We start from the raw sequence: 20,646 nt of genomic DNA, 5'->3' as shown, positions 1-20,646 counted from the left end.
TTTTCTTAAAGAGAAAGGCTCACTAAAAAGAAAAAGTTGACACAGATGGGAAAAGGAAAGAGAAAAGTTGATACAAAAGGACAGAGAGAGAGAGAAATGTACATGAGATGAGAGTATAAAATATTTAACATTGGAGCTTCCTTTTTTTTTTTTTTTTTTTCAGATATGCTCTTTACTACTACTAAATTTTTAAATTTACTTTTCAACACTCAAAACACCCTTCTAAAGTTCATTTTCAGTAGTACAATTTAAAAGAAAAAAGAGATATTGGAGAGAATTTTTTTAAAACCAACTAGCGTTAGATATTATGATCCCTTAAGCATTTATAGAAAACAAGTGTGAAGAGGGTGGTGATTTGCTCACCACCAAGTCTTAATCCCGTAGACTTATTTAGTGGGGTGTTTGAATTGACGTAATTATAATTCCGCTTTACAAATCAAATCATAATGATGCTCAGGAGATCCACCATCTACCTATTTAAGGTGTCTTGTCTACATTTTCCGGATCTTTTGCGATTTCGAACTTTTTTGAAAGAGACCTATTTTTCTCAAGTTTCTTTTTTTATTTGTTTTTCTTAACGCTAAATTAGATCCGACAACAAATTACAATTACATCAATCCAAACGATGTTCGAGGGGTTTACATTTCCCCTTATCCTTAGGACTTGGAGACGGAAGCACCGTCCTTAGGGTTTCGCGTGACGTCGCCATCGGAGACGCCGTTCGCGGTGGCGGACTGCACCGTGAGCACCGACATGCTAGGCGATGACGGGCCGTCCGCACAGCCGCCACTGCTACCGTGGGGGGGTGGCGGTGGGCCAGGAATGAGTGGGTTGGGCCCCAGAAGGCCTGGGACGGCTGCTGCGGCAGAGGGCGAGGGGGACGGGCGGGGGTGGCAGGTGGCGGAGGAGATGGCGGAGGCGAGGGATATCGGCATGAGGCAGAGGCCCTTCCCTTGCAGGTACTGCATCGCCGACCCCATGTCCTCCTCCATCAGCTTCGCCACCTGGTGCTCCGTCACCGTCAAACTGTCGCCGCTGCCACCGCCATTGCCGCCGTTACCGCCCTGTCGGACAAATTCATTTGCTGCGCTATACTTATTTATTTTTAAAGGCATCAAAGTTAACAGCTTCTTTAAAAAAGCAGGGATTGAGAGTAGAAGAAATTATACACGGCNGATAGCATGCTACTCGCTTCGTTTATTTTATTTAGAAATAAACTTAGCTAGATATGTGAATCAACTAGGATTCGAACTTGAAACCTCGAATACCAACCATCAAGTTCTTTACCACTTACGCTAAGAACAGTCGGTAAAATTCATACCTTTTTATTCTCTTAAAAAGTTTAATTGCACTCCACTATAGTGTACTTCATTTATTATTAATTTTTTTTTCATTTGCTGCGCTATACTTATTTATTTTTAAAGGCATCAAAGTTAACAGCTTCTTTAAAAAAGCAGGGATTGAGAGTAGAAGAAATTATACACGGCCTATTTTATTTCAATAAAAAGATACAAAAAAGCACCTGCAAATAAAAATATTTGCTATTTTATTTAGTTATGGCTTAATTAGTGTCACTTAATAAAATTGTTAAATTTTATATCGAAAATAACAGATTGGTAGGCGCAGTGTAAACATTGACCAAAAAAATAAATATTTTAATAGTGTCTTAGACAAAGTAACAGGGATAACAAATAAATGTCTTTATAACAAAAACAAATTGTGGAAATTGAAAATAATGCTTAAAGGTGTAATTATGCGCCTTTTTTTTTTTTGAAAAGAACAAAAAGTTAAGGGGTGTATTGGGGATTTCAACAGGGGCACGCATGCCACTGTTGCTACGGTCCTGATCAATCGCTACCACTATTCACTCGAGTATATACATGGGCGGAGAGAGAAAACCAAAAGTTAAATGCCAATTATTAGAGACATCAGGGACAAAATTGAAATTTACATAGCTAGATTTTTACCTCCTAATTTTATTAATTTTCCCTTTCTTTAACTTAAAAATTGTAATATTTTAATTTTTTTTAAATATAGAGGTGTAAAATATAAATATTCCGATACGAAACTCGCATGAAGCATTTTTCATATAGTAATTTTTCGAGATAGGGTTGAGCGGTACCTCAGAGGACATATTGGCGACGAGAGGGGCCACGGCCGCGGCTCCGCCTAATCGGCTCATGCTCAAAACCTGCATTTTTTAAATTATATATAAATAGCTCATAAATTATTTACAAAATTTATGATACGACTACATCCCTTATTCAAATGACTATTTGAATTCTATGAATTTATTGTAAAAATGAAAAAGCACAAAAAATGCTGGAATTTATCAGGAACATATTGTAATTGTAATATACAATTGCTCAACAAAAATATCATAAGGTATTCAAACAGTCCCTTATATGTCTTCTAATATTTGAAAACAATAACTAGAAAACTATTAAGTTAGCTCTTGTATAAAAAAAAAAAAAAATGTTATGAAATTTGTAATTAATAGGCAAAGTATTTGGGGGAGATTTAGTTTTACCTTGACCTGGAGCTGAAGGAACTTCACGTAGTCGATGATCTCGTCCAGCATCGACGCTTTATCCGTCTGTCAGTCAAACATACAGCAAAACTAAAAAGATAATACTGGGTCCATTCTCAAAAATTAGATCAAACCAAAATTTAGACTAAATTATAATGCTTTTCAACAATATAATTACTTTTGGTATTTTGATTCGTTCGTAGATCTCTTAATTCAAATCTTCTCAGTATTTATTTATAAATACTAATCCGAAGTCGGAGGTACGAGCTCCAAATACCCATGAACTCATGATTTGTAGTAAAAGCTAAATTTAAGCTCACATGAGAACTCAGAACTATCGGCAACGATCACGTAATTTCCAAATAATGAAGCAATTTTAGATAACATAACTAGGCCTCTAACACTGTTTCCACTAAAAATGCTTTAAATCTCTCAAAATTGTATCTTTATATCAATAATGACATTTTTAAAATGCATGCATTGTGTCTTTTACAGCAATACTATTGTTATTGTTTCGGTAGATTTCAGAGTCTAAACTCGTTGACTTTGAGAAAATCGTAAGCGTTCGTGAGACCATCCCCCGAATATTTACTTATAATTGTATAGAAATATCGATCGTTCAACTCCACTGGTGTGAACTGTTTTTACTTTCCGACTTTCTGCTTTCGAACAGCACCACCGCAGTGCGAAATGCGCGTCGGGGCGTGCCGGCGCCGACACGACCTCTCCACTTATGGTGCGATTCCCAAGACAGTGGCCGAGTTTAGGGTCGGGGGATCTCGTGCTCCGTGCCGACACAGCCTTTAAGCAGGGGTATGTCATCTAAAGAACACTCCAAAGCGCATCCCACGATACTACTACTGCTGCTACTACTACTATTACTGCTAAATAATCACACTTGTTAAAATTAATCACTCTTTTTTAAAAAAAATTAAATTTTTTCCTTAATTCCTCCACAATAAACACTACAACAGGTGTCCCCCCACGTCCTTATCCCAGGTGCCTCTCCACGGCTCCAGAGAGCCCTAAGCTTCCCCCTTACCTCGTAAATGACCGAACTACCCCCTCTATCAAATAATAATAATAAATTTGGGGAAAAAAAATACAATTGTGATTTATTTATAGTGTTATTTTTCAATTTTTTATAAATAAATTGTGTTAATACCTTGTTGGCGTTAGGGACTAATTCTTGAAGGGCCTTCATTCGCTCCGCGATTCTCTCCCTGCGAAGCTGTACGCACGGAAACAAACGAAGATCAAAACAAAAACAATACTAATAAGAAAGTCATAATTAAAAATTTTCTTAATTTTTTCACTTTATTTTTCAATATAAAATAATTGGAAGTAAAAAAAGAAAAAAAAAGAAAAAAAAGAGCTTACTCGTTCAGCCGATGCTGTGAGGGTCGGTGGCTGTCCGCGCCGCGCCCTCACGCGCTGGCGCGGCGGCGCCGCCGCGCCGCTGCCGACGACGCGGCGGCCTGCGGCGGCGCCGCCCGCAGTCCGCTCGCGGCGCTCCTCCGTAGCTCTGGCGCCATCGCCCACCCTGTTTGTCCACAAAAAAAAAAAAAAAAGAGAAAATGGTAATGGGAAAAATTTTTGTTTTTAATTATGTTTTGGAGTTAGAGAGGAGGATTTTTTTTGATTTAATTTTGACTTTTTTTTTTTCAAAAGTAAAAAAAGAAAAAGAAAAAGAAAAAGGAAACCTGGGGGTGGTGAAATGTTGGCGGCGCCGCACGCTGAAGCGATCACACCGTATCCGTTGTACAGCACGCCTCACCTCCCTAATAGTTATAGTTAGTTAGATCAAAAAATAAAAAAAATACAAAAATTCAAATTCAAAAATTTGAAAATTGAAAAAGGGCGGAGAGAATTGTTAGCGGAAACGTACCGGCGGGGATCGGGATTTGAAGGGGGCGTCGCGTCGTCGCGAGATCCTGCGCCGCCGCCGCCGCCGCCGCTCCCTAGGGTTAGCGGGAGAGGGAGGAGCCCCGAATCGGCGGCGGCGGCGCCGCCTCCGCCGCCTCCGCCGGAGCTCGGCGATCGCCCCATCGGGGAGAGGATCATCGGGTGGCCGTGGTGGTGGAGATGGTTGTTGTTGCTGTTGTTGTTGTTGTTGAGCTGCAGCATCATCGGCTTCGGCGATCCCCCTCCCCCTCCGCCCCCCCCTCCGCCGCTGATCTGGTGCTGCCGCAGCCGCGAAGCGAGGAGCGAGCTCTCGTCGTAGGCGGCAGAGGCGGAGGGGAGGGTGGAGAGCATCTGGTCGAAGAAGTCGTCGTGCCCGCCTCCCCCGCCTCCGCCTCCGGCGAGGGACTCCGCCATGCCCTGCATTTCTCTACTGGTAGGTTGCATCGTTCTCAATTCTAGGGTTAGGGTTAGGGTTAGGGTTAGGGTTTCTAGCTTGGTGTTTGGGTTGGTGTGGAGAGCCCTGAGAAGAGGAAGAGGGGAATTCGTAAGCTTCGTATATTTATATTGGCTTCGGAGGGTGATCACTGTGCATTGTGGTGGTAAAGTGTTCTTATCCTTTTTTTACCTTTTTACAGGCTTGGTCCACAGATATTGCGTGCACCCGGTCTACCACGTCAGCCTCTCTACAGCCCCACCATGTACATCTATCCACCTCTATACAAAAGGTAACCAAATAACAATTATTCTCTTATTATAAAAAAAAAATTTAAAAATATTAAATTATTAATTATTTCATTTGTCTTCTTTTATGGTTCAATAAAATTATTTTGATATAAATTCAATACAGTATATTTATTACAAAGATTATTTTTGTCACAATGAATATCCTCTATAATACTATTTACTGAAATTTTATCTGAACACGTAATATTATTAAAAAAAATTAATAAAATATTATATTAATATACTTTTATTATATTTTTTCAGTAATATAGGAGGTTTAGAAATTTTTGTGACATAAAAGTTATAAATTTTTGTTTCTTTAAATTTTTGAAAAAATTTCAAATACCATTTATGTGGTTTCACACTTTCTCACTTTAGTTTCCTGTGGTTTAAAGTATATCAATTTAGTGGCATATGGTTTCATTTTTATTTTTTTATTATCAATTCCACTAATTTTTTTCATTAAATCAGTGACAAAGTTAAAACTAAAGGGTACTGAAGTGAATATTCGATAAATTTAGGTAAAGTATCTGAAGTTTTTTGTATATAATTTAACGAAATATTAATAAAAATGCCGACGATAAGATAAAAATGAAAACACATGATACTAACTTGATACACTTTAAACCACAGAGTATTAAAATGAGAAAGTGCGAAACCACAGAAATGGTATTTAAAGTTTATCCTAAATTTTTGTACATGAGCTATGTGGTGGACCGAGTTTAGCAATAATATGATAGGTGTACATATAAGAGTAGTATTTTCTAATTGACAATTGTGATTGCTAGAGGTAGGGTGAGGGGTGCATGGATGATGTGGTAAACCAGGTCTAGGAAATAAGTTCACTACTGTGTTAAGTAATGGGTGTTAAGTAAGAACGGGGTTTAGGGGTAGCTTTCGAACAAAGAGTGGGTGGGGCCCACGAGTGAGAGAGAGAGCCGAAACATCACATCCGTCCGATTTTTTTTTTTAAAAAAATATAAATTTTATCCGAACCGTTAGATGTTTTAATTTCATTCATCATGCCTTTTATTATTATGTTTTAATTTTAGCATGTAAATTTGTAATTTATTTAATTTAAATAATTAGTAACTATTTAAATATAAAATTTAAAATAATTATTTAATTTTAATAAATTTGTAATTATATAAATTGTATAAAAAATACTAATTAAACCAGTAAAAATAAATAAAGCATTCAGATTTTAAAATTAAAGAGCCACTAATTGGCTCTAATCGAATATATTAAGTAAAAACGTATAAAACATACCTGAATTAATTATGAACTATTTTGAATCGACTATCGATACTTTTAATATTTTGATTTTACCGTCCTACTTTTAACCTGTTTGATTTGAGCCAGTCAACGAATTTAAGCTAATTACTTATTTAAAAAAAATTTATAGTTGTGAAAATTATATGAAATATATTAATTAAATCTCTAAAGATAAATGGTAAACTAAACTTTTGAAGTTTAGGTGCCGTTAACTGTCTCAAATTAAATATATTAAAATATGAAACAGTAAAATTAAAATTTTAAAAGATTAAGCAGTCAAATCAAAATGATTTATAGTCAGATAAGTACGGTAAGTTTTTACTAATAAGTTGCAAAAATTAGACAGTAAAATTAATTTTTTTTAAAAAAATTAGATAATTAAATTCAAATGAGTTTTAGTTGAGAACAGAGAAACAAAACACATTCGTGCGACTTCAGGTTTGCTCGCACGTGCGAGCATCCGAGAGTTATGCTACGGGTACTCCAGAACGTACACAAATACTGTGGCTTATATTTTGTTCATTGGAAAAGCATGGAAAAAAATTTTCCAAAAAAATTTCCTTTATAAAATTTTTTTTTCCTAATTTTTCGTCGGTTTGAATTTAAGCAAAACTAGCTTTTAAAAAAATATAATTTTCAAACTTTCTAGCAAATTAATATTTTCGTTTACAGGATTAGTTTTTTTATAAAATTTGAAAAGGAACTTTCCAAAAAATCTAGGTTTTTTTAGAACTAAAAAAAACTGAAAAAGAGATTTTCAATGAAGTTTTTGGTCTGAAAAAAAAAATATATGCTTTTTGGAGGAATCAATCAGCTCCTAATTTTATTGCACTTTTTATTATTTTTTTTTAAATGCTAAAAACTCGAACTCAAAAGATTTTTTAAATTTCGAGGGTGTAACGGTCCTTTGTAGGTGTACCAGTTGCATTTTATTTTTACGATTTATTCTGTAAATTATTTTTAATTAGGGAAATTGTGAGTTTTTGTCGCAGAATGAAGAAAAGTGAAGTGATTTCAAGTCGTAAATACCTACTTTTCTACTTTTCGTTAATTGCTTTGCAATACTTCACTCCGACCGGTGGTGTTCAGAAATCATCAAACAAATAGCGGTGAAATAATACTTGTCACCTAAATTTTAATGTAACTAAAAGTTATTTTCAATCTAAAAATTAAGAGGAGATGTTATAATATATAATTAACTTGAAAAACATTCAAACAAATAGTGGTGAAATAATAATTTTTACTCAAACTAATCGATAAAGAAGTTTCTGCCTATAATCCGAGGGCTAAAATAGATTAGAAATACTAACTCATGGGCTGTGATAGATTATAGATCAATACCACAACATAAAGAATGGGTATTAGCGGAGATAAAAGACATATTCATATGTATAAAATAAGAAAAAAGAGTTCTTATCCGAGAGTTGAGATAGAGCAGAGACTCTAACTCAAGGGTTGAGATAAAGAAATAAGTGTTATGTCGTTTTGCAAATCCTAACCCGGGGGGTGAAGTAGATCATAGAGAGAGATATGCAAAGACATTCGAAATTATTGATAGTAATTTTCTGTGACGATATAATATTGTGCAGTATCTTGAAATTTAGAGATGCCTCCAAAATTCTTAGCCATTTGGGCTAGAGCATAATGGTTAAGTTACGTACGGTATTATTTCTTAATATTATATATATACGGCCGTAAACTTTAGGTTAGATTCAACTTTGATGGCATTCTTTGTCATGCCACTTTTAGTTAAAATATAAAATTACTTCATCCAAAAAGCACTGCAGGGTTCCAAAAACAATCTAATTTTTTACTTAATTAGCCAATAGCACCTAATTTAGAATCACAATGGATTGGTGCAAAGTAACCCTGCAGTGCTTTTTGGATGAAGTAATTTTATATTTTAACTAAAAGTGGCATGACAAAGAATGCCATCAAAGTTGAATCTAACCTAAAGTTTACGGCCGTATATAATATTAAGAAATAATACCGCACGGAACTTAACCANCTTTGATGGCATTCTTTGTCATGCCACTTTTAGTTAAAATATAAAATTACTTCATCCAAAAAGCACTGCAGGGTTCCAAAAACAATCTAATTTTTTACTTAATTAGCCAATAGCACCTAATTTAGAATCACAATGGATTGGTGCAAAGTAACCCAAAAAAAAAAAAAAAAAAAAAAAAATCTTATATTATGGTAGCGTTTGGTTAGGGGATAGGGATAGGAATAGGCCCTTATCCCTCTTTATATCCAAACGCTAATTTTTTAGCCGAAAATAGTAGTTTTCGGTTATCCCCACCAACATCTTCATTTTCTATATAAAACTATCTAAAATTGTTCTTATCCTCCGGAACAACCCAATTTTCATCCAAACACTATTTTTCTTATCCCCATACTTGTACCTATTCCTGTAATAGCTAGTTCTTACTTATACTCGAACCAAACGGTACATAAAGAATAAAAGGTCAAATGCCCAATCTTGTAATCATGCAAATTATTGAAAATATATACTTTCAACTTTTGAACCCTTAAATTTCTCCAGTTTACTAATATAATAGCTCAACTCTGTAAATAAATATAATATTATATTTACAAAACAATGAAAAAAAAAGTTACGTGCCCATAAATTATATCCATCCATTTAATGTTGAATATGAAATATAAAAAAAAAATATTATTCTTTATAGTCGTAAAGCTTTTAGAGTAATCAGTTATCAAAATTTTTTTTTTCTAACTTTTTTATAAAATATAAAATAAAATAGATGGTAAATAGACTGCTGCGTATGTGTTGAATGCCTCGTGACTCGTCAGCGAGTAGTAACTTTTCTTAATCCAATCCTAAACTTGGGTTCTCTCTTATAACTGAAGATATAGCTAGAATCAATACTTGTAGTAGTAAAAAAAAAAAAAAAAAAAAAGTGCCTATGTTTTATAGAGCTCCATTGTGCATGAACCTAATATGATTCCACATCATAAAGAAGAGGTAAGTTAAGAGAATGTACTTACCCCAAAGTCAAGGATAATGAAAAAAAAGAGATAATCTTTGTACTATGATTTGGTCAACATCCAATATCAAGGTAATGCAAATCAACTTGTTTGATTGGAATGCATCATTAATCTCTCCTTGGATTAAGTTTCTTTAATGGCTCACTAATGCATGTATATTTAGCTATATGATTGTACATTGTAACTAGTCCAAGAAGAGGCTCAGATTCCCTTCGCTCCTGTGCGTAGAAATTTCTGCGCACAGGATTATATCAAGATACTTACATGTCCAAGGTTTCTTCTTCTTCTTCTTCTTCTTCTTCTTCTTTTCCTTTTTTTTTGCAACTTTGCTTTTTTGAGAAAGCAAATCCAAAAAGCATTCTCTTAAAAAAAAAAAAAATCTAGTTGTATATTTTATGTTTAACAAAATCTTTGTAAGTTAGTGAGATTCATGTTGGTTTAAAAGGACTAATATTTTGTCATGTGACGGGAGGTTAGATTGGGCTGAATCACGTTCGAAATAGCGAAAAGTCGGGTTGAGCCGAGTCATATTTGAAGTGGTGTGAGGTTGGTTGGGTTGAGTCGCAATCAAGACTTTTAGGTATTGTGTTTGTACGCTTTGTATATTTTTAACAACTTGAGTTTTTAGGATTAATGATTAGTGTCAATGGTCTGACAACTCAAGCGACCCTATATTAGGAGAAATTGTGCTTTACATCTGTGCATCTATCTATCCAACTAATATGCACTGCTTCCTACCAACTATCTACACTGTTGAAAACTATGATCTTCTAATTCGGGATGATTTTACAAGGAACCAAACACATCCGAATTCTAAATTCACTCTGATTTTTAAATGATGAGGACGACTGAAATATAAAATGATATCGATATTTACAAATGCATTGGATATGGGTAATAAATTTTTCTTTTTCTCATGAATTATTTGGTTTATATTGCATTTTTCATTACCCACTAACATGTTCTTTTTCTTGGTTCCTACTATCTTTTCCAAATTCACATTATTAGGAGTAATTGTTTATATACCTGTGAAAAATTTTCGATTTTTTCATTTACATCTCTTAGAAGATAAGTATTAAAAATACTCTTCTTACGTTTCAGTTGTTTTAAATATACCCCTGAGTTAAGTTTTGTTAGTGAACTGTTAGCAATAGCCATTATCTCTATAAAATTACTATTTTGCCCTTTTAAATATACCATTTTATCATCACCAATTTTTTTTATTTACCCTTAAGTTAGGGGTAAAAAAAATATTTTGATTTTTGTTCTTTTCAAATATACCTTTTACTATCAACAACTTTTCTTATTTGCTCTTAACTTAAGGACAAAAATATATTTTAATTTTTTAAACTTTGATACACATTTAACTCACGTTCAATCCGAGATAACTTAACGGATGGTAACTGCGGGAGTATTTTTGAATAACGGAGGAACATACGAATGGTATATTGGAAACAAAAAAAAAGAAGATTAAATTAGATATTTTTAAAGTTTTGAGGGGTATATAGACAATTATCCCTATCTATTAATTACCAAGCAAATCCTCCACCACAATTCTTTTCAAGTGTGGTGAATGCACATGATTCCATGTCCATTTATTCCTCACAATTTTTATTAATATATATATATTTTTTTGAAAGTATAGGATCCAAATCTCATTTGTGTTGGGAAAAAGATCCAATCCTTTTTTACAGCTTCATTAAATCCTTTTCTTATCTACTTAGAAGAAGCTTTAATTTATTGACACGATAGCGAGTATAATCTTTATAAGAGATTTGGATATTTCTCTCTCAAAAAAAAAGAAAAAGAAAAAAAGATTTGGATAGCTTTAAATAAAGAAGAGGACACAGCGCGGGTGTTTGGTTTTCTGAAAAATATTCCAAAAAGTATTTTTTGTAGTTTTGAGTTTTGAAAAAAAAGGCTGTTTTTTTTATTTTTTTTCCAAAGTATATACAATATAGTAATTTTGTTTGTTAGATTTTATATCGACATGTTGATGAATTATTTTTTAAAAAATAATTTTACTAAGAAAAAAAAAGAATGGCTACTTCTACTATTATTACTAGAAAACCTTCACATATTGGAATCATGCAAATTGCTTAAACTAATATTTTAATATTTATTAGTCAAAAGATAAAGAGGATTCTTGTGATAGGGTTTATACTTCAATGGGATAAACATAAAGAGTGAAATGTTTAATCAAAGCATGGTAAAAATGTGTGGGGAACCCTGAACTATATGACATTTCAAAATGTCCCCCTCAAAGTAAAAACTTTACCAGATTTATAGATGAATTCATCAAATTCAGTATTTGTAATAATCGCAAATAAAATTATAGAATTATCAGCTAATAATTAACCAAATCATTAAATTTAATATTTTTTTTGACTTAACCAATTAGTAGAATAGATTAAATTAAAAAAAATTAGAAATGAACTCCTAAACTTTTGTTTAGTTTTTGTTTTGACGCCCCTAAATTTTAATTATTTAACTTGAGAAATGTAAAATTTTTAATCACTCTTTAAGTAAATAAAACTAGCACAATTAACAGCTAATTAATAACTAATAGAGTCATTAAACTCAATACAATTATGGACTTAACTAACTGGAATTATTTTAATGGAAAAATAGAAGTTAAAAGAGGCTATAGTTGAGGGGATCTCCATTCAATTTTTTTTAAAAAAAAACCTTATTAAAGAATTCAAAAGTTGAGGGAAATGGGGGAGGAGTGGTGAGTTTTAAGTACTAATGAATTGCATTAACTACTCATGTTCAATCTCTTTGTTGCCCTAATTATTATTATTATTATTATCATTAATATTAGTTATATACAAGACATGTTGCAATTAATGGAAATCATGTGGTAGTTTTGTTTTGTTAGTTATCTTCATGAGCTCAATACAACTATATATATATTTTTTTGGCTTATGTGATCTTCATTCAGTTGCTAAGAGATTTAAATGTAGAGTAATTTTAGAATTTTATCAGATGTAATGAATCTGATCTGTTTAAAAATTTCTCTCATAAATTTCAGACACCTATAAAATCTGAATTTTTATATATATTTTGTGAAAGTACAGTTTCTTACATTTATTAAAGAGGAGTAATTTTTCTCCATAGGAAACTTTAATGCTAAAAACAGAATAAAAAAAAAAAGAAAGAGAAAAAGAAAATAGGAGCTTTTTTGTCATTATATGGATAGTTTAGTGAGCAAGGGTAGCTCTTCTTTTTTGTTGTGTGTGTGTGTGTGTGTGTGTGTGTGTGTGTGTGTGTGTGTGTTAACTACTTGGTTATATACTCCAATACTTTGTAAAGGAACAATTTTAACTTTGTGTTGGGGCCCACAAAAACTAAAGCAAAAAAAAAAAAAGAAGAAAAAGTAATAAAGGGAGAATCATGATGCAAATCTCTTTTAAGTTCTTAAGTAATTAATTGTCAACCTTGATCAATAATTCATGTAGATTAGTTAAACTAATCTAGATGTGTGATAATCTTATAAAACCATCATAATTTTATAATTGAAAGCATTAGCTGAATAAAAATCCTTTGATTATCTGTCGGCTAATTAATATTGGTTAAAATAAGTCTAATTTTCTGTTTCGTAAAAATAGACCCATAAAGTAATAAGCTGAGTTGAATGATTCTAATAAGTCGAGTGGTCCTGCAGTCCACAATAGACCTAATAGTAAGAGACTTGACAATAAATCTAACGTCGAGATAGATTGAGTTAAGATCGAAGTCCATAAGTGTTGTAGTTAAACTCGTAAGTACGATAGATGCGTTCTTCTTATCGGTCCGTACTTTTAAGATAGTTGGTTAATTCTTAGATTCACATTATCTTCAAAAAGCTTCTTGTAAACACATTATTTTGGAGCCAAAAAATCAAAAATAAAATCTAAACCTTGTTTGGCACAATTATTTTTTTTCATAAATAAAATTTTTATGTAATTGGATATATTAAAATATCTACTTTTTTTTGGTTTTACTATTTTGGTTATTTTACAATGCAATCCGGCTGTTGACCAAAGAGAGTTTTTTTTTTTTTTTTAATCTAAAAAAGTGGAAAAAAAATGGCATTACTCAATTTTTTTTAACTTTTTATTATTGATAAATTCCGCGAATATAGACTGCAAGTATTTTACCATTTATTTCATACAATTTATAATTTAGAAAATATTAATAAGGCCTAACAAAGTCTAAACTTAAGAACCTATTTAAATTTTTTTTTAGTGAAAAATATACGCCTTTCATTTATTTATTAATTTTTTTTCTGAGATGAACTCAGATAGAAATATAAAACCAAACAATTTATATTTTACCATTTGTTGCATACAATTTATATTTTAGAAAATATTAATAAGACCTAACAAAGTCTAAACTTAAGAACCTATTTAAAGTTTTTTTTTAGTGAAAAATATACCCACTTCATTTATTTTTATTTTTTTTTGAGATGAACTCAGCTAGAAATATAAAACCAAACAATTTATATTTTACTATTTATTTGCACACAATTTATATTTTAAAAAATATTAATAAGACCAAACAAAGTCTAAAGTTAAGAACCTGTTTAAAGTTTTTTTTACTGAAAAATGTTTCTCCTTGGTTCATTTTTCTTTTGAGATGAACTCGACTAAAAATATTAAACAACTACTCTATGAAATTAAAGATCTCGGATACTAACCATCAAGCCTTTTACCATTTATGCCAGGAACTGTTTGTCTATTTAAAGTTCAACAATTATCGAGACAAACTCTGAATCTTTTACAACAAAAGTAAATAATTAAATAAATAATTAAATAAATGATAAAATCATATCAAACTCATCTAAACTATGTACTATTCTGAGTCTGCTATCCAATCTTTTAAAATTTTAATTTTAATATCTAAAATTTGTTTGATTTAAGTCAGCCAGCGGCATTTGACGTCAAAATTTGAATATTTTATTTATTTTTATAGACATAGTTAGTATGCTTTATACACTCCCCACAACTATAAACCGATTAAAATTAATAATTAGTTTAAACTTTGAAGTCAAAAGTACCATTAACTAATTCAAACAAACGCTTTTGATAGTAAAATCCAAATTTTGAATATTAGGTAGTTGATTCAAAATGGACTATAGTTCAGATACGCTCAATATATTTTTAAGGGCAAACTTCAAATACCACCCATGTGATTTTGCACTTTTTCATTTTAGTACCCCGTGGTTTAAAGTGTATCAAGTTAGTGTCCTGTGATTTCATTTTTATTTTTTCGTCAGCTTTTTCATTAATATATCGTTAAATTATATATAAAAAACTTCAGATACCCCACCTAGGTTTATCGAATATTCACTTTAGTATCCTTATTTTTAACTTTGTCACTGATTTAATGCAAAAATTAGTGGAATCGATAATAAAAAGATAAAAATGAAACCACATGGCACTAAATTGATACATTTTAAATCACAGAATACTGAAATGAGAAAACGTGAAATCATAGGGATGGTATTTGAAGTTTCCCCTATTTTTAACCTAAACAAATAAAACATGGCTCCTTGTTTGTGATTGAGCAGTACGAGAATGGTGGGGCCCAATTAATGGGGACCACAAAATGTCCCCAACATTTGGTGGGGGGGTTGTGGAGCATGTGAAACTGTTGGATCTTGTGTCATTAATGGTTGCACGTTTTTGCAATAGAGGATTCCTTATTCCACATCAAATGTGTTAAAAATAACAAAAATAATAAATAATAATAAATAATAAATAATAATTTTTATTTTTATTTTTATTCTTCTCTACCAACCTGTTTGGGACAAATAAAGTATGGCATAAATAGTTAAAAAGAAAGAAGTTCGTTTTTGCTGATACACCCTTAAAAATATGTAAAATTATATAAAGGGAGTCCGCTACAATGCTTCTAAAAAAATATCAAGCTATTGTTGTTTCTGGGTATCCGAATCGGCGATCAATACTATTAAATATAATCAGCAGTAAATAAAATAAATTTTATGAAACCACATTTTAAAAAAATTTCAACATTTTTTTATCTATTATTCAAGTGGTGGATTGGTTAATCCAAAAGTAACGAATAATGAGCCTCTAACAGTAGAAAAGGCCTAAAGTAGTTCACTTATTGCGAGACCCACTTTTTTGGGTTTAAAAAGAAGAGATCGATTGCCCGAGGATTAGCTCTACCAAAAGATTCTTTTTCCATGGAAGATAAAACAAAATTATATGCGTTACTCTCTAAATGTACCAATCAATGTTAGCACCCAACTAGGATCTCTTTAGATCATCTACAACCAATTAGGAAAACAATTATATAATATGGCACCATAAAATGTAGCACAAGTGTGTAGTTGATGAGTTTGATGTGCAATGTGAGAGTGAATAGAGCCCAATTTTTAGTTTCAAATGGGCATGCATACTCTACAATTATCATTTTGCATCAACAATGAGTTAATATTTAGTCAACTAAATTGGGTTGTGGGACCAAATTACAATAATTTTAAAAATTCAAGCTAGAAATTACGATAATCAAAGTTTAAGGACCAAAGCGTCACCCGCCTCTCATAGTTTGAGGACCATACTTGTCATTTACCCTTCTTTTAAATACCTAGAGGTTTTTAACTTACATTTCTTAGAGTTAAAAAGAAAAAAGTTCCTATTTTGACTTCAATTAGGCTTATCATTACATTAATGTCACATGCACTAGGACTTCCACATTTATGGGACCAGTATTTAGTAAGGGACAAGTCAACTAGCAACATTATTACAATTCAAAGAATTTTCTTCGAAAACAGCATGATTTGTGCCTTTCAATTTTCAATACATAGATAAGGTAATAAAAGACTCATTGCATGATCTGTGCCTCTCAAATTTCTAGTACTATAAGAAGTCTAAAACTTCTAGCTGCGACAAACAGATGAAAATGAGACTTTGAATTCAATCAGAAAGCTATTATAGATCTAATAAAAGAACTCTTACGATTTCTTCTAGCGGTTTTATTTAAACAGCACTTCCACAAAAGCTAAGATCTAGCTAGCAGAAACTAGAAGATTATATCATTCTATGACATTCGTCAATAACTCAAACATCTTTTTCCACTTTGGTGTGGAACAAACACCTCCTTTCATATGCATATAGTTTAAACTTCTCATATATCTTTGTGAAGAATGGCATGCCAAGAGCTTCTACAGTAGTGGGGCAGTAGAGATATTCAGAAAGTCCTAACAGCTTTTACATTAATATCAACACATAGAGTATGGAAAACTAGCCAAGCTTAATAACGGCGACTAACGTTGTTCAATGCTAGATTTTCAATGAGGAAGCATGAGACAATGCACCAAATCAACAAAGATTACTTTATAATTAAACAGGAAAAAGAACACTAGAATGCCAAATGGTACTGCTTACTTTGCATAGACCTCATGGAATCTTACCCTCCCCAATAAACAAAACTAAACAAAAGGATTTCGCTACACAGTAGAAATGCATTGCATATTTACCTTCGCCAGTTACTTGTTTTGCCTTTTGATCTTACGCCCAAGATAATCCTCCCATGAGCCATGGAAATTGAGTTGGTATTGATAACTTCTAATGCTTCAAGCTGATTTTTCTTTCTAGCATTTTGAGATAGTAAGCTCCTTCCTGAGCATTACCTAATTCATGGTTTCGATCAAAATGAAGCAAGTTAACTTGTTGTGAATGGCTGAATGCAAGAGCCAAGTATAGTAATACAAGCGCTTGGTTGGCCTGGCATCTTCATCTGCTTCTCTATTCCAAAAAGCAAAAGCTTTATGAAACTGATTGTTTAGGCCCAAAAGCAGAAGTTCCAATTTGAAGCTTCTACTAATGCTACAACAAGTTGTAGAGGAATTTAATAGATAATACTTGTGCAGAGGTACCAAGCGTGCCAAACAAACAAGAAATGCCAACCTTAAAAGTGCTTCATCCTTGTGTTGTGAGACCAGCCTCGCAGTGTCCCTCCACCAGTATATTTCTCTTTCTTTCTCACGGAGATTATTTTCGGCACAAGCCAAAGCTGACTCGAGCTCTCTTATTCGTTCTTGCTGCCTTGTTTCTAGTAGCTCATGCAATCTCCTCTCTAGCTCATGTGCAGAAACTCCACAATTAGGAATGCTTTCTTTTTCTTCTGCTTTTTGTTCTTTAACCTCACTGTCGTCTCCGCAACTCCAAGATAAGCTTTCAGAAAGATTGCTCTTTCCATTTTCCGGCTGTAAAAGAGAAAAAGAATGTGGTGATGAATATAAATATCGAGCGGTCTTAACTAACTACTGGTTTTGATTGGCCCCATTGCCAATGCTTAACCCTAACTTTTTCCTGTGAATTGTGCCCATTCCCTAACAAAATGTGGCCAGAAATGGTGTACTAGGATACTTCATGCGAGAGTTCAGTGCCCATGGAAAATGAATTTATGACAAGGTAAATCCCAACAAAACCAGACTAACCATCAGAACATCAAAATCAAGCCAATTCACACATTCTTGAAGGGTGTATATATATATTCTATGAATAGAAGTCTTAATATTGCACTTACAAAAGTTAAGAGCTAGGACGGAGTTCATTTAGTTCCATATCTGGAATTAAAAAACAGTTTTGTTCTGGAATTAAAACACGGTTTTGGTTGCATGTTTCAAGATAATTTTAGCTTTCTCAGTGTGTAGAATATACACCTTGAGTGCATTCTTAAGATATTAATAGATGATGTTTATTTAACCTCAAATAGGTTGAGCATTGAAATAAGGTTCATCAATATAAGCATAACCTCTGTATTTGCTGTGTGGTACTTAATCAGGAAACGCTACTTCTAAGCGGAAGTTTTAATCACTTCAAGAATATCCAAAGTGAATTATATAGATAATTGTGCAATTTGAAGAAATAACATTTAGTATAACACAAGGACAATAACCTTTACTCCATCCAAGCACAGTCCATGAACTAATCTTATAATGCAGTTAACTCCTAAACTTATGACCAAGGAAAGAGTGCTTAAGTTGCTTCTCTACTTCTAAATGCGCAATTATTCTCAAATTAGATGTGGGCCATGTGGCCTTTATTAGGAGAAGCATACTTCATTACCGAATGAATTCATCAAGGCTCAGATGCACCAAAAATCCCAAACCCAAACATAATAAGCTATTTGACACAATTACCAAATCTGAATTTAATCAAACCAACGAAATGGGTTTTTGCGAAAGGTACTATGTAAAGCTCAAAAGTAGATTTTGATCCTCTGGAAATTGAGTGAGCTTGCTAGCCAGAATTTGATTCAAGGGACAACAATTGTGCACCAGAGTTTAATCCAGGGCATGATGTACAGATCAAAATCCATGGAAGAAAAACATTTGGCATCCTTTAAGTGCTAGAAGACAAAGTAACAATTGCTAGAGCAAAACAAAGCTAAGCTCTGCTGTAACTAGAATTCTAGGTACCGGCGTAACCTAAGGTTTCTAAAAAGAACCTTTTCCTAGAAAAAAAAAGGGTTCCTAAAAAGAACAGATAACTATTCATATTGCAAATGCTATATATTTTCAAGGCTAAATTGCAGGAAACCCTTCTATAAGCATCACAATTTTCGCATCACCCTTATGAAACATTAAAAGTACCTACATTATAGCCGATTGAGATACAAGAAATTTGATACATATTGCCTGAACAACATTGACAAAAAGAGGCAAAGTGATGCAAAATTACAGTTTAATGGGGCTATATATTACTTTCAATCTTCAAGGTGGGAAAGGGAAAACTGGAATACTTAGAGTTTCCTTGCATTTTAGCCGATTTCAACCAGTTAACCTACTACATATAAAAACATAAAGCTCTAGAAGAGGGTTTTACCTCCGATTCTCCATGTGGTGGAAGCTGCACTGAATTTTTGGCATTCAGACTGAATTGTAGGAGTTCTAGTTCAACTTCAAGCTCTGCTTCTATCTGATCCATTCCAATGCTACTTTGGTTTACTCTAATACTACCACAATTTGGATTTGTACTAGGATTAAAGGCACAGTGTACTGATTCCAAACAGCGGGATGATCCGTTCTCTTGGTAATCTACAGAATCGCCTCTGTTAATATTTCCAAAACTACTCGACCCAGTCATAGGCGCATTATTCGACTCCTCGATGCTGAAGGAAACATTCTTCTTTCGCATCTGATTCTTAATGTCCACAAGCAGCATTTCGATCTGCCTTCGTAATTCTGTTATCTTATTTAGTTCGGTCGCGCTCTTCGTAAGAAGAAAGACCAGACTTACACCGATACCAAGAGTCAAACAAACATCTTCTGGTTTATGTCCTGGATATCAAAGAGATCGTTAACACAGCATTTTCTTTAGCAAAAAGTAACTAAAGAGTACTTGTTTATCGTCGACATAATCTTAAACAGAAAAGTTGAAAATTTAATACAACAATAAGATTAAAGGTTTAAGCAGTCGCCTCCAACAAGGTTATAACTTATAAGTTATAATTGAAGTAGAAGATTAATAAATGATGTACCTCATCATCTTTCAATATATTGTCCGTTTGAATAATGCGTACTACGAGTCGGGGGGATTAAAGAACTTCAAAACGAAAATTTAAGCTATACTTTGAAATAAATCATTGATTTATTCTAAAAAAATTTAGACTAAATTGATCGTTCGTAAAGTAAATTTAAACTTCATAAACTCTTAATGGTGATTTGATTTGGAGTATATTTTCCCTAAAATCAAGCACAAAATGGGCACAAATAGAGGAGAAATCAAATCGCCTCTCACCTGAGGAGATGGAGATCTCTTTACTACGACTCTCGCCGGAACCAACCCCACCTCCCTCAATCTCCGCCGCTCGATCCCGATCACACGGAACCCTCACCTCCACTCCCCCTTCTCCTTCCTCCTCCTCCTCATCATCATCATCACCACCATCGCCCTCACCATTTCCCTTCTCCCTCGTCTCCTTCCCACCGGAGCAATACCCCGGGATCCGCACCCGGCACCCGAAACCCTCGCTTCCACCACCACCGCCGCCGCCGATCCCCGCCGCCGCCGACGAAGGAGACGCGCGGCGGAGGGGGAGGAGGAGGAGGAGGCGCGAGAGAAGCGACCGAGGAGAGTATTTGGAGGAGGGAGATGGAGAGGCGAGAACGAGCTCTGATCCTCTTCTCCTCCTCCTCTCACTCTCCATTATCGCATCATCATCAACATCCATGGCGTATTCTTAAA

General features: G+C 33.5%; 2 protein-coding genes across 2 annotated transcripts; both read right to left on the bottom strand.

Annotated features, from left to right (window-relative positions):
• On the bottom strand, nucleotides 294-4,986 carry LOC109711599 (transcription factor bHLH66-like). The gene is made up of 7 exons (XM_020234737.1): nucleotides 4,419-4,986; nucleotides 4,234-4,311; nucleotides 3,911-4,073; nucleotides 3,696-3,761; nucleotides 2,531-2,596; nucleotides 2,123-2,191; nucleotides 294-1,064 (listed from the first exon to the last, which is right to left on the bottom strand). The coding sequence occupies exons 1-7, from the start codon at nucleotides 4,877-4,879 to the stop codon at nucleotides 657-659; spliced, it is 1,311 nt and encodes a 436-aa protein (XP_020090326.1). The 5' UTR covers nucleotides 4,880-4,986; the 3' UTR covers nucleotides 294-656.
• Nucleotides 16,689-20,646, bottom strand: LOC109711220 (protein POLAR LOCALIZATION DURING ASYMMETRIC DIVISION AND REDISTRIBUTION-like). Its single transcript, XM_020234156.1, has 4 exons — nucleotides 20,200-20,646; nucleotides 19,285-19,739; nucleotides 17,362-17,660; nucleotides 16,689-17,084 (listed from the first exon to the last, which is right to left on the bottom strand). The coding sequence occupies exons 1-4, from the start codon at nucleotides 20,630-20,632 to the stop codon at nucleotides 17,081-17,083; spliced, it is 1,191 nt and encodes a 396-aa protein (XP_020089745.1). The 5' UTR covers nucleotides 20,633-20,646; the 3' UTR covers nucleotides 16,689-17,080.

This window comes from Ananas comosus, linkage group 6, assembly GCF_001540865.1.
Source record: "Ananas comosus cultivar F153 linkage group 6, ASM154086v1, whole genome shotgun sequence".
In the NCBI taxonomy this organism is placed as follows: Eukaryota; Viridiplantae; Streptophyta; class Magnoliopsida; order Poales; family Bromeliaceae; genus Ananas; species Ananas comosus.
Note: the sequence above shows the minus strand (reverse complement) of the source record. Positions and strands in the feature narration are given on the sequence as shown.

Bases quoted from the DNA above. Each gene is read 5' to 3' on its own strand.
- LOC109711220 (XM_020234156.1), bottom strand. From the start codon at position 20,632: ATGGATGTTGATGATGATGCGATAATGGAGAGTGAGAGGAGGAGGAGA. The intron at 19,740-20,199 runs GTGAGAGGCGAT...TTTGATATCCAG, and splicing joins AGAGATCTCCATCTCCTCAG to GACATAAACCAGAAGATGTT. The intron at 17,661-19,284 runs GTAAAACCCTCT...TCTCTTTTACAG, and splicing joins CACCACATGGAGAATCGGAG to CCGGAAAATGGAAAGAGCAA.
- LOC109711599 (XM_020234737.1), bottom strand. From the start codon at position 4,879: ATGCAACCTACCAGTAGAGAAATGCAGGGCATGGCGGAGTCCCTCGCC. The intron at 4,312-4,418 runs GTACGTTTCCGC...TATAACTATTAG, and splicing joins TCAAATCCCGATCCCCGCCG to GGAGGTGAGGCGTGCTGTAC. The intron at 3,762-3,910 runs GTAAGCTCTTTT...CCGTGCGTACAG, and splicing joins TCACAGCATCGGCTGAACGA to CTTCGCAGGGAGAGAATCGC.